The sequence below is a fragment of the Labeo rohita genome, unplaced genomic scaffold (assembly GCF_022985175.1).
Source record: "Labeo rohita strain BAU-BD-2019 unplaced genomic scaffold, IGBB_LRoh.1.0 scaffold_1528, whole genome shotgun sequence".
NCBI classification, from domain to species: Eukaryota; Metazoa; Chordata; class Actinopteri; order Cypriniformes; family Cyprinidae; genus Labeo; species Labeo rohita.
This window is the reverse complement of record NW_026127701.1, coordinates 1-15,051: the sequence shown is the minus strand read 5'-3', so window position 1 is coordinate 15,051 and position 15,051 is coordinate 1. Positions and strand designations below refer to the sequence as shown.

Sequence of the window (15,051 nt, the reverse complement as noted above, 5' to 3'; positions counted from 1 at the left end):
CATGGGTCCATAACTTCAAAATGCTAAAGTGGAAATGACTGTAATTTTGTGTGGTGACAGTCAAGAGACTTGGGAATAAGCCTCCAGTGGAATTTTTATATCACCCTCAAAGGAAGCTGAGATATAGCGCCACCAATTGGGCCAATGAAGCAATTGACCTGTTACTGAATTGTCATTTCTGTCAAGTTCATGGGTCCATAACTTCAAAATGCTAAACTGGAAATGACTGTAATTTTGTGTGGTGACAGTCAAGGGACTTGGGAATAAGCCCCCAGTGGAATTTTTATGTCACCCTCAAAGGAAGCTGAGATATAGCGCCACCAATTGGTCCAACTATGCAATTCGACCTGTTACTAATCTGTTATTAATGCCCAGTCCACATTTACATATGATTAAATATAGGTCCATCTTTTAAAAGGTTCAGTAAACACACACACACACACATATAAAATATATATTTCAATATATAACAAATGTGGACAATGTACATAGATATATACAGTACAGTGTACAGTAACCAACAATGCAATGGCTTAATCAGTTTAATTCACATATTTTCTTTCTGTCTTATTTGTTTGCTTGCTTTTGTTTATTTAGATGGCAAAGGCAGTCATGAAGGCATTTCCTAAATTGCCTAACATGGAATTTGGGACTACTCCAAAAGAGATGGCACAGGAACGTACAGCTTTGGTACTTCAAGCTTCAGGTATGTTTCTTTATGTATTTTCACTGTTTTTTTTTTTTTTTTTACATTTCTGTTTGGATTGTTAAAGTATAAAATGTCAATTTTGTTTTCCATTAGTGTTTGACGCAGAGAACGATTGTTCCATGTGTTCAAAACGCAACCCGCCATGTCCAGGGCCTTCCATTAAATGGGTAAGCTCTTGTTTTCAGTTGCTCTGTTTTGTGCAGTTTGCTGGATGAAAGTGTTTGCATTTTTGGCTTGAATAGAAAGTACATATCTGCTACACACCAAGGACACAGCTCTTTTCCTTGAACTTGGCCTTTGGTTCCTATTAAAAACTACTCCAGATTGCCAACTACTCTAAATAAGAAAGGACAATTTGTAACCCTGACAGTAGCATTTTTGGTGACATAATGTTAAAGTTTGGACGTCATTTTAAAAATATATTTTATTTTATTATTAAGGTTTTATTAAGGTTTTTTTATTTTTTTTTTTATTTTAGTAAGGTGTTTTATTTGTTATATTTACAGATTCAGTGCGACAGCTGTAACCGATGGTTCCATGATCAGTGTGTGCAGAGGGACACACCACAGCTTGAAGATGGGGATCCCCGGGAATGCTGTTTCTGCAAAGCTTAATCCAGAAATTAGAGGTGGAGGGCTGGATTCTGAAATTGTAACAGGCATTGAGAGACGAGAGGCGAGTGGATCCATACGCAAGCTTTTATTACAAGGGCGAGACTAAGACATGGTCGTACAGGCAGGGTGAAGCAGGAGCAGACAGGAATATCACAGGCAATCGTAGAGAATAATCCAAAACAAGCGAAAGTCCAAAAGGCAGGCGGCTAAACAGTCCAAACGAGATAACCAGGCGGGAGAAACAAAACACTGGAAACTAGGAACTCGGAACAAGAAACTAGGAACGATAACAATGGGAATACAACAATACAACAATCTGTGACTTGCACTGGGAAAGACCGGGGCTTTTATGGTGCTGCTGATTGGTCACATGAGCTGACGCCATCAGCGTGATGCATGACAGAAGATGTAGTCCGGGGTGTGGCACAACAGTCAGAGTGTAATGATAGGGTGAGAGTGACCTCTGGTGGTGAGCGGACAGCGGGACACCAACCAGATTTGTGACAGAAATACACTGCTATTTCAATATATATATATATATATATATTTCAAATGGTTTATGAAGTTGTTCATTAGTATTATTCTGTGAAATCTGAAATGATTTAAAATGAGTTGAATAGCATAGAATTACATATCTGGAATGTGATCTGTCCTTGGTTGGAGTAAAGCACTCAACATGTTAAAACATACATTTACTCTTGTATGCTAGACCCTATTCCATCTAGGCTACTAAAAGACTTGCTTCCAGATCTCATAGATCCTCTGCTAAATATTATTAATTCATCACTGTCATTAGGATATGTCCCCAAAACCTTCAAACTGGCTGCTATTAAGCCTCTAATTAAAAAACCACAACTTGACCCCAACGAATTAACTAATTTACAGACCTATCTCGAATCTCCCATTTCTATCAAAGATATTAGAAAAGGTTGTATCCTCACAACTATCTTCCTTCCTACAGAAATATGATATCTGTGAGGATTTTCAGTCAGGTTTTAGACCGTACCATATAGTACTGAGACTGCTCTTATTAGAGTTACAAATGATCTACTCTTGTCATCCGATCGTGGTTGTATCTCTCTGTTAGTGCTACTGGATCTTAGTGCTGCGTTTGATACTGTTGACCACAACATTCTCTTGAATAGACTTGAGAATTATGTTGGCATTAGTGGTAGTGCATTGGCATGGTTCAAGTCGTATCTATCTGACCGCCATCAATTCGTGGCAGTAAATGAAGAGGTATCATATCGATCACAAGTGCAGTATGGAGTACCACAAGGCTCAGTACTAGGGCCATTACTCTTTACGCTTTACATGTTACCCTTGGGTGATATCATCAGGAAATATGGTGTTAGCTTTCACTGCTATGCTGATGATACCCAGCTCTATATTTCTTCGCGGCCCGGCGAAACGTACCAATTTGAAAAACTAATGGATTGTGTAGTTGAGTTAAAAAATTGGATGACAAGTAATTTCTTACTGCTAAATTCTGAAAAAACAGAGGTGTTAATTATTGGGCCTAAAACCTCAGCGTGTAATAACCTAAAACACTGTCTAATACTTGATGGCTGTTCTGTCAATTCTTCGTCATCAGTTAGGAACCTAGGTGTGCTATTTGATGGTAATCTTTCCTTTGAAAACCACATCTCTAGTATTTGCAAAACTGCATTTTTCCATCTCAAAAATATATCTAAACTACGACCTATGCTATCAATGTCAAATGCTGAAACATTAATTCATGCATTTATGACCTCACGGTTAGATTACTGTAATGCTTTATTGGGTGGTTGTTCTGCTCGCTTAATAAACAAACTCCAGCTGGTCCAAAATGCAGCAGCTAGAGCTCTTACTAGAACCAAAAAGTATGATCATATTAGCCCGGTTCTGTCTACACTGCACTGGCTCCCTATTAAACATTGTATAGTTTTTAAAATCTTGCTAATTACTTACAAAGCCCTGAATGGTTTAGCTCCTCAGTACCTGAGCGAGCTCCTATCACATTATAGTCCCTCACGTCCGCTGCGTTCTCAAAACTCTGGCAATTTGATAATACAGAGAATATCAAAATCAACCGCGGGCGGGAGATCATTTTCTTATCTAGCGCCCAAACTCTGGAACAATCTACCCTACAATGTTCGGGATGCAGACACACTCTGTCAGTTTAAATCTAGATTAAAGACCCATCTCTTTACCTTGCTTACACATAACAAATCAACATATTCCTATAATTCAAATCCGTTAAAGGATTGTTAGGCTGCACTAATTAGGTCAACCGGAACCGGGAACACTTCCCATAACACCCGATGTACTCAGTGCATCGTCAGAAGAATGGCATCTACGCTAATATTAGTCTGTTTCTCTCTTATTCCGAGGTCACATTAACCACCAGATCCAGTCCGTATCCAGATCAGATGGTCACTGCAGTCCCCTGGATCCAGTCCGAACCCAGCCCAGATGGTGGATCAGCACGACCTCTACAGCCCTGAATGTCAGCGGAGTCCACATCAACTAGATGAGCCCCAGAGACGGATCCACAGTGAAGACCAGATCACGTAGACGGCTGTCGGCACAAGACCACGGGAACTTTGGCCAGAGGAGAACTGGCCCCCCGACTGAGCCTGGTTTCTCCCAAGGTTTTTTTCTCCATTTGTCACCGATGGAGTTTTGGTTCCTTGCCGCTGTCGCCTCTGGCTTGCTTAGTTGGGGACACTTTCTCTTAACACAATATTGCATTTTATTTTATTATTTTTGATTAACTACCTTTACCTAAAATGTGAGTGTTTACTGTTGCTTTTGGCATTGTTGATGTACTGTTTCCTATTTAATACTGTACAGCCGCCTTGTCACAATTCTGTATTGTTAAAGGCGGTATATAAATAAAGGTGACTTGACTTGACTTCAAGCAGGCTCGGGTAACCCCACTACTCAAAAAACCTACATTAAACACTTCACTTATAGATAACTATAGACCGATCTCTCTCCTTCCATTCATAGCAAAAACACTTGAACGAGTCGTTTTTAACCAAGTATCACTGTTTCTCGCGCAGAACAGTTCATTGGATGCTAACCAGTCAGGGTTCAGGAGTGGCCACTCAACTGAAACTGCACTACTGACAGTCACTGAAGCCTTGCGGATTGCAAAAGCTGATTCCAGATCATCAGTACTCATTTTGCTGGATCTTTCTGCTGCTTTTGACACAGTCAATCATCAGATCCTCCTGTCTACCCTCTCATCACTGGGTATCACAGGGATTCCTCTTCGCTGGTTTGAATCCTATCTCACAGGTAGGTCTTTCAGGGTGGCCTGGGGAGGGGAGGTATCCAAAGCACATCATCTGGTCACTGGGGTTCCTCAGGGATCAGTTCTTGGACCCCTCCTATTGTCCATTTACACTACATCGCTGGGGCCCTTCATACAGGCACATGGCTTCTCTTACCACTGCTATGCTGATGACACACAGCTCTATCTTTCATTTCAACCAGATGATCCAACAGTAGCTGCACGGATCTCAGGCTGCTTGGCGGACATCTCGGAGTGGATGAAAGAACATCATCTACAGCTCAAGTTGGCAAAGACTGAGCTCCTTATTTTCCCTGCCACTCCGACTCTACAGCACGATTTCACCATCAATTTAGGTACTTTAACAATTACCCCATCAAGTTCTGCCAGAAATCTTGGTGTTATCTTTGATGACCAGCTGCCTTTTAAAGACCACATTGCTAAAACTGCTCGATCTTGCAGGTTTGCCCTACACAACATTAGAAAGATCAGGCCCTTTCTAACTGAGCAGGCCACACAACTTCTTGTCCAGGCCCTGGTCATCTCCAGGCTGGACTACTGCAATGCTCTTCTAGCCGGTCTTCCCGCATGCACAATCAAACCTCTACCAATGATTCAGAATGCAGCAGCATGACTGGTCTTCAACGAGCCCAAAAGGGCCCATGTCACACCTCTCTTTATCACCCTGCACTGGCTCCCGGTTGCAGCTCGCATCAAATTCAAGACACTGATGCTTGCTTATAGACAAACCACAGGCTCGGCGCCCGCCTACCTCCACTCACTGCTACCAATCTACACTCCCTCCAGAACTCTGAGATCCGCCAGTGAGCGACGCCTCATTGTACCATCACGAAGAGGCACAAAATCACTTTCCAAAACATTCTCTTACACCGTTCCTAGCTGGTGGAATGATCTTCCCACCGCTATCCGGAATGCCAACTCCCTAACAACTTTCAAGCGACTGCTGAAAACCCATCTCTTTCGACACTACTTGACTTAAAAAAAAATATATATATATATATTTTTTTTTCTACTCTTTTCGCTTTCTAGCTTGTACTTATTTGAACAATGCCTGTTATATGGTAATCTGAGCACTTCGTAGGTCGTTTTGCCTCTTTAGGACAAATCGCTTGATGTATTCCCCACCTGTAAGTTGCTTTGGATAAAAGCGTCTGCTAAATGAATAAATGTAAATGTAATAAATGTAAATATGGGTTAAGGCACTCCCAGTTGTTCTCATGGACATGAGAATGAGAAAGAGATCCAGGGTAAACCTGAGCCCATTTGAAATTCTCTATGGTAGACCACCATTTATGGGAATGGAAGGGGGCAAACAACAGCTGCCATCAACAGAATTGAGTTACTGCACAGAAATGTCTTGTCTGTTGTCTAATGTCTGTGTGCAGGTGAAAGCCACCCAGGGGAAAGTGGCTGAGACCCACTTGCACAACATCAAACCTGGTGAGTTCGCAGTGGTATAAGACCTGAGGAGAAAGAGCTGGAAAGCAAAAAGGTGGCTGGGGCTGTTAAAGGTGCTTCTGATCACCCACACGGCTGTGAAGGTAGCTGAAAGAACCATGTGGATTCATGCCAACCACTGTAGAAAAGTCCCATCTACACCACAGGAGGAGGAGCAGATGGAGTAAAGAGATTTGAGGCACAGTGTTGAAGACTGAATGTCTTTTTTGTTTCACTTATTTGAATGATAACATATTATTTTTGTTATTATTATTGTCACTGACATTGTTATTATTTAATGTTATTTTGTTGTAGTAGTATTATTGTCATCTTCAAGTTTATTCAATGGCCATCATTTTTCTTACAAGCACAAAGTAAACCCTGCTTGATGTTTATATTATTATTTATTATTTTATTTGTTTCTTCATTTACATCTCTATCTTCTGGACCGGTTTTGTGCTGTATTTACTCTTGTTAGTTCGACATGTTGTATAGGTTGTTGCCACGTCTCCCTTGATGGTTTAAGATAAGTGTTTTTGTATTTTCCCTTTTTTCTTATTGTCTGATCTTCAAACTATATTGTTTTTTCTTTTTTAAATATCCATTTTGTTCATGTTCATTTGTTTTAATGGATCATACATTTGGGTCTTTGTCTGTTCTGTCGCTGAATGTCAGGGGATTGCGCGATGTGGTCAAAAGGAAAGCAGATTTTTTATTTTGTAAGAGAAGTGATGTTGATTTTAATTTTTTTACAATAAACACATTCTGGAGATGTGGATGAAAAGTTTTGGAAGACGCAATGAGGGAATACAGTTTTCTGCAGTCATGGCAGTAACCATTCTGCCGGGTCACAACGCTTATTCACAAATTTAGAGGTGATAAACTAAAAGTGGTGGGATCTACGGTGACCGGGAGAGGACACCTTCGGTTCACTTAAGTTTGTCGTGGCCACGACATATCAACTTGTGGGAACGTGATATTATGTCGTGGTCACGAGATATTAATTTGTGGGAACGTCATATCAACTCGTGGGAACGTCATATTATGTGGTAGCCACAAGATCATTTTGTCGAGGTAACGACATCCTTATGTCGTGGCCACGAGTTTAATGCGTAAACAAACCTGCGTGATTATCAGAGATAGATTTTTAACAATATTTTATTTTGAATTAAGAAATTATTATATTAATTATTATAGAAATTAATACATTATTAAATGATAATATTATGCGATGCTGTCTATGTGAATGTTGCCTGTGGCCGATGTAGACAGCATTCAAAAGAAGTTGATCATTAATAAATATTACATAAAGTATATCAAATAGTCCTACAAACATTTCATGCATCCCACAGTCTTGTAAGTCCATTAACTCATCCTCTTTTTTCGGTAATATTTGTATCATTCCTTCATATTTGTTATTTTTTTACCTTAATTTCTATCTCTGTACTTAAAGTTTTGAATGTAAATGATACAATAAAAATTTGAATAAGCTATATGACTGGGATTTTTACTGGAATGCAGTTTAAAGGTTGAATTTGACATATATTCTATTTTATTTCGTCTAATTAATAGACTTGCCTATATATTCACTTAGTTTCATTTGTAAATCATTTATCGTCACACACGGGCATAAATACAATCAAAACTTCTATCAAAACTTTATTGGCATAATTGGCGTTTACAGTATTTGCAAAATATAGCAAATACTAGCATATAGGGCCTACAGAACGTTAGGCAAAGCGATACAAAATAAATATAAAAATATAGCCACTTATAAGTCACTTATAATTTATTATTAGCCTATTATTATTATTATGGTTAGGCTATTATTATTTTAATAACTGGTTAGGACTAATTTTATTAATGCTTGACAATTATGCCAATAAAGTTTTGACTTTATGATTGTATTTATGCCCGTGTGTGACGATAAATGAGTGTGTTTTCATTTACAAATTAAACTACATGAATGATTCATTCCTCAGTGAAACACTAGTTGTCACACACACACACACACACAACAATTAATACAGTCATTAACTTTAAAATACAGATATCCTAATAACAGAAATGAAGTTACAGCACACAAGATTCAAACACACAGCCTTGAGATTGAAAACCCAGTTATTTAATATGATGTGCCACATAGAGGACATTTATTCAGATGCTGAGGAGATGTTCAAGGGGAGAAAGAAAAAATATTATAGCATCCTGAAAAATAAAAAGTAGCACAGTTCTGAGCTGAGATGAAGAGAAATACAGTGTGGCCATACAAGAAACCATGTATAACTTGCTGGAATCAAAGTCTTAATCCCTTGATCAGTCAGATGCTTGCTGATCATCACAGTCTGCCACTGCATTTGAGTTAATCATGGAGTTTAAATTGATAGCATGGAGAGCTTAAAGCTGGAGAAGTCCACTTCCAAAACAAAGATTTACAGACAATGAACTCACCCCCATGTCATCCAAGATGTTCATGTCTTTTTTTCTTCAGTCATAAAGAAATTATGTTTTTTTGAGGAAAACATTTCAGGATTTTTCTCCATATAATGGACTGAAATGGTGCCCTGATTTTGAACTTCCAAAATGCAGTTTAAATGCAGCTTCAAACGATCACAAATGTGGTTGTAAACAATCCCAGCTGAGGAAGAAAGGTCTTATCTAGCGAAACGATCGGTTATTTTCATAAAAATAATACTATTTAAATACTTTTTATTCTCAAATGCTCGTCTTGTCTTACTCGCCCTGAACTCTGTGTATTCTGACTCAAGACAGTTAGTGTATGTCGAAAAACTCCAATCGTATTTTCTCCCTCAACTTCGAAAATCATTTCAAAATCATCCTACATCACTGCAGAAGAACAGACACAGTCTTTGATAAAGTGAACATGCAAAGAAGATCAAACACCCTTAACAAAAAAGGTAAAACAGTGATATAGGACGATTTTGAAGTTGAGGGAGAACATGAGATGGGAGTTTTTCCACATTCACTAACTGACATGAACCAGAACAAAACAGAGGTTGTGATGAGCAAGACAAGATGAGCATTAGAAATTAAAAAGTATATAAATTGTATTATTTTTATGAAAATAACCGATCGTTTCGCTAGATAAGACCCTTCTTCCTCGGCTGGGATCGTTTCCAACCGCATTTGTGATCGTTTGAAGCCGCATTTAAACTACATTTCGGAAGTTCAAACTCGGGGCACCATATCAGTCCATTATATGGAGAAAAATGCTGAAATGTTTTCCTCAAAAAACATAATTTCTTTACGACTGAAGAAAGAAAGACATGAACATCTTGCATGACATGGGGGTGAATACATTATCTGTACAAAGTTCTCTAAGTTACACAAATGTGCCAGCAGGTGGCAGTATGGAACTGCCAGTAACAGATCGGGTGTGGTCTGTAGCTACCTTATTTTGTTAGCGTCATACTAACTCAGATCGTGTGCGTTTGAGACGGAGTGAAGACTGTTCCTGGTGATGATTATAATTTGTGCCTATTGTGTGCGTAATTGACAAGTAAGTGATCTATAAGTGTTAATGCTTGAATCATTATGAGTATTTAGCTTCAAAGTGTTATCGTTGCACTCCTAATACTTATGTGAATGACTCAGCAGCTTCCCTGCCGCAATAGCGTTCATTACAGTATCATTTAAGCTTATCGGAACTAATGTTTAAGTCATTTCTAGTTGGTGTTTACATCTGCTTTATTTCTGCAACTTTATATCACTTGATCTGTGAGTTAGTAAGTGGGGATTGTGGTGTTTATATGACACGTTAATGCCGCCATTTTGAAGAGCGCAGTTTTATTATAACTGCGTCATCATTCCCCCTGCTGTATTACGCTATGTATATTGATTAGAAATGCCACTTGTATATGTGAAAATGTACACAATTTAATTCAGTAATGTTAAATAGTTTGTAACTTTGTATTTTCTACATTTATTTATAGGAAACCACACAAACGCATAAATCCCTGTAAAATTTGTACTTCCATCAACCGGATTAAAGTTTTTTTCTTGGAAATCTGGACTGTTGCACCTCTTTTTAACGGAAGAGCATGGCTAGAAGGCGGAAGCCAGTGTAACGCACACAGTATCAGTCACATTATCTGTAAATTGTTGTTCTGGAAGTGGACTTCTCCTTTAAAGTGAAACATGTCTCTCTACTGTAAGTTTACTGTTAAGTTTCTGATTAATCAGTGTGTGTTTGCAGGATTTTTGTTAAAAAAAGTCTGGATGTGATGTCATAAATCAGCACGGCAACAGCAGCCACACCCACCAGAGCAGAGAGAACCAATCGGATCACAGCTTCAGTAAAACCACAGCAGTGAAGAGGTTCTGAGGACAGAAACAGAAGAAGAGTGATTCAGGGTTCAGATTTACAGGACAGGACACATTCGGTTTACATTAAATTTCGTCGTGGCCACGACATATTATCACATTCCCACGAGTTCATATGTTGAGGCCACGAGATGTTAATTCATGGAAATGTCATATTATGTCATGGACACGAGATTTTTTTGTCAAGGCAATGACTTCATATGTTGAGGGAATGACATGTTTTTGTCATGGCCATGAGTTTAATGCATAAACAAACCTGTGTGCCCATAGTAACCCGGGATTATCAGAGATGGATTTATTAATATTTTATTTTGAATGTATAAATTGTTATATCATTATATAAATTAATACATTATTAAATTATTATATTAACTACACGTGATAGTCTACGCAAATGCTGTCTATGCCCAATGTTCATCTTGAATAAATGTTACATAAAATACATAAAATAAAACAGGCCTTCAAGAAAACATTTTTATCCATCCCACAGTCTTGTCCATTAACTGATCATCCTTTTCTGTAATATTTGATTATTATTATTATTATTATTATTATTACTACGACTACTATTAACCTGTTATTATTTTTCATTTTCATTTTATTTTTCAATTCGATCTCTTTAGTTAATGTTCTTAGTGTAAATGATAGTGTAGGCTGCTGTAAATGCTCGACATGCCAATAAATCTTTAAATGATGTTTTATTAACAAGGTTCGGGAGGAGCGCGTCAGATACCTAGCCTAATTACCACAAGAGGAGCTCACTCAAGTTAATCAACGCTACAATTTAAGTACAGCTGAACTTGCCTCTATCCATTTGATGGTTTATCAGCATCCCACCACCACCCCATCTCCTCACTCCTCACTCCTCACACGAGTTCTCACTACACCTAGGGGGGTTCTCTGGGTTCGGGCCATTCCCGAGCTCGGAGCCCTTCCCCGGACAGCACGCCAAATATGCATTACTATACTCCGGCTAATTATATGTAAGCGTGAACTCGTGAATTAAGCTGTATGACTGGAATTTTTAATGGAATGCAGGTTAAAGGTTGAATTTAGCATATATATCATGTTATTTTGGCTAATTAATAGACTATAATTATAGTGTTTCATTAAGGAATGAACCATTCACATAGTTTCTTTTGTACATGAAAGCATATGTTCACAAGCTGTTTTAGCTAATAATAGTTCTGCTTGAGGAAGAAGTTATGAGATCTTTTTTTTTTTTTGTGAAAGGAAAGTTTGATTAGTCATAATTAATGTAATGTAATGTGTTCACAGCTGATGAACAATCATTCTCTCAGAAAGCTTGTGTTCCTCACCACTGACAGTAACAGTGAATCTCTTGTACAGAGTCTGTTTGCTGCTGCTGATCTTCACTCTATAGAGTCCAGAGTCTGTGATTCTGCTGTGTGTGATGATCAGAGATCCAGTCTGATGATCCAGCTCCAGTCTGTCTCTGAATCTCTCATCAGGATCATATAACGGTGAGCTCTTAGCCTCTATATCAGTTTTAGCTACGAGTTTCCCTTCATCTCCAAACCTCCACACTATCAGCTCATCTCCATGTACTTTAGTAACATCAGTCTGAAGAGTGACACGATCTCCCACCTTCACTGACTCCATCTTCATTTCACCTTTGACAGCATCAATAACAGACGGAGACTCTACAAGAATCAGATTCACAAAGATTAAATATATTTTACTCTGTTACAGGCACTACAATATAATGTTTATTAGTTGTTCTTGTGGTCACAGCATATGGCACATGTGGATTATTTAAAACATATATATTATGACATGTACAACAATATGCAGTCAATCACTCTGACTGATCATTCTTATATAATTCTTATAGCAGCACATGAATGATCTCCTCACCACTGACAGTAACAGTGTAATCCACATTTAACTGCCCACTGTCGAGATCGATCCGTAGACGATAAAGTCCAGAGTGTTTGGTTTTGATGTTTGTGATGGTCAGAGATCCTGTCTGAGGATCCAGCTTCAGTCTGTCTCTGAATATCTCATCTTCACAATATGTCTGTGCACTTCCATCAGTATAAGCAATGGGACTCTTGTTATCTTTAAACCGCCACTGTATCTCATTAAATCTCTGTGTTTGAGCAGGATCAGGGTTTAGAGTGACAGAATCTCCCTCCATCACTGCCTTCAGTTTATCTTCATCAGCACCAAACACACCTGCAGAACAAACACAAACAGATCAAACAGCTGTTAATGACAGTGAACAGATGTAATTGTCATCATCATGTCACAGCAACAGTCTGACAGTGTCTGTCCATTAATGCAGAGCAGGTGTTTTTACTTCATTTCTAGTGTCAAGCTTACGCAGGGCATTGTGGGATTGACAATGGACTGGATAAAGCATTGGGATCAGCACAGGGCATTCAACAGTTGAGAAAAGCTGTTTTAGGCAGTTCTCAGCAGAGTTATTCTGCTGCACTGGATTCATATCATGACATGCACATAATTGCTTGCGCATAATTGTTTATTGTCTTTGAAATATGATTAAAGTGTACATCTGAATGCAACTGCAAGCAATTAATGTGAACTTAAATTTACACTATTATGTCATTAAATATATTTGTAAGTGCATTTTCCTAAAAATTGTTGCAATTTAGTATATTTAGAACAATCTATTAAAGTGAATTTTAATTAAAGACACTATAATGTATTTTAAATATTAAAATTAAATTTAAATAAAATGAATTTTGTTGTAAATATTTTTAAGGCATTCATTTAAATGATATTTATTTATGTATAAATAATAATAATAATAACAATAACAATAATAATAAATATAGCTGCAAGCAGCAATTGCGAGGTCAAGCACAACAGAGGCAGAATGAGGAGCTAAGCACAGCAAGGAGCAACAGACCGACTACAACGAGTAATTAAAGCCATTTTAGGATGATATCAGCTGAAATGACTGAAAAATCATTAATACAACCAATAATAATATAATTTAATGGCTTATCACTTTTGACCAATAGGTGGTGCTGTTTTCAAATTGATGTGCTGTGTTCTGTGTGAGGTGACAATGACAAACACAAAGTTTGGTGTCAATATGTCAAAGCTTTGCAGAGATACAGCCTCAGATGTAGTTTGGCATCTTTCCAGCAAATTTGTTGATGCGTTAAACGGAATCCATAATTTTTTGTCAGCATGGTCTGAAGATGATCTGAGTCAAATTTGGTGAAGATCGGAATAACGGTCTAGGAGGAGTTAGAAAAAGTAGGTTTTGTACATTAATCAAAATGGTGGACATGATGTTTGGCCAATATTGGCATAATGGGTATCAATGTTCTCGACATGACTCAAGGAATCTATTGAGATCACTTTCATTACAATAGTCTTCATTCGACTTGCCATGAGCCAAGGATTCAGACGGGAAAAGAATTTTGATTCTGTGCCTTACGGTTCAAAAGTTATTAGCATAAAATTCTTGAAATTTTGGACAAGTGGTGGCGCTACAGAGTTTGAGTTAGAGACTCCAAATTTGCAGTGGTTAATGTTGGGACTGTCCTCTATCAGTGTGCAAAATTATACAACTTTCCCACAAACCGTTCTACGGGCTGCCATAGACTCAAGAGCGGAAGAAGAAGAAGAAGAAGAAGAAGAAGAAGTACACTAACGAATACAATAGGTGCCTTTGCACCTTCTGTGCTTGGCCCCTAATAAGAACAGCAACGGATACAATAGGTGCCATCGCACCTTCGGTGCCTGGCCCCTAATAATAATAATAATAATATATATATATATATATATATATATATATATATATGGGCTTTTCTTCAACTAGGGGCACGTTTAGCCTTGAGAAACTGAAAAAAACTTGTTCAAAAGTCACATAACACAGTCTCATAAATTTAAATAATTTGTCTTGTTTTAAGGTCTGTAAGAAGACAAACTTAGATTACAAGAGAAATTGTTTATATTTTATATTTTTACGACCTGCAAAGAAATGTCATTTCCATCACATCTCAATATTTACCTGTTAATTAAAAATAGAACAACTTATGCCACTTAAGATTTGTCTAAGATCATTTTTATACCAGTTTTTCTGGTATTTATCACTCTCTGAAATTAAATATTGATGTCACTAAACATTTCCATAGAAACCACCTAAACAATCTTTCCCACAAACTTTTTAAAGGGACATTACAGTGTTGTGGTGGAAATGACACCAATACTGTGCGACAGCTATATTTTGTATAAAAAGTAATATTGATAGTGGTCTCACATAATGTATTTAAATTCTTTTACTAGTGTTTAATTCAGGTTATCAGATAAGTCATATTTTTAAACTGTATTTTCATCGTTGAAAAATCATTTAAAAGCTATTTTAATACTCCGCGTTTAGAGAGCGACTCCCCAATGCGCACAAATTAGGCTACTTAACATAGGCTGTTATTTGTATGTAGGCTAGTGTAGTTGTCTATAGCTCTGTATCATGCTTGAAAAATTTGGTCTCTATTTATATGGCGTTATTTTAATATTTTAATTATTGTAGCAGGAACGTAGATTAATAGAACGAGCAAGCCGAATCTCTCCGCTCGCACGGGTCTCCGCGCTCATGCACTAGATATTATTAATATAATGAATATATATGTACAATGGTGCTATAT

The 15,051-nt window shown here is 37.7% G+C and overlaps 1 protein-coding gene across 1 annotated transcript; it reads left to right on the top strand.

Moving 5' to 3' along the window:
* Positions 1–600: 600 nt before the first annotated feature.
* LOC127158509 (lysine-specific demethylase 5B-B) lies at positions 601–1,654 on the top strand. Its single transcript, XM_051101597.1, has 3 exons — positions 601–706; positions 803–876; positions 1,216–1,654. Exons 1-3 carry the CDS (start codon positions 613–615, stop codon positions 1,321–1,323), a joined length of 276 nt encoding a protein of 91 aa, XP_050957554.1. The 5' UTR covers positions 601–612; the 3' UTR covers positions 1,324–1,654.
* Positions 1,655–15,051: the final 13,397 nt, after the last annotated feature.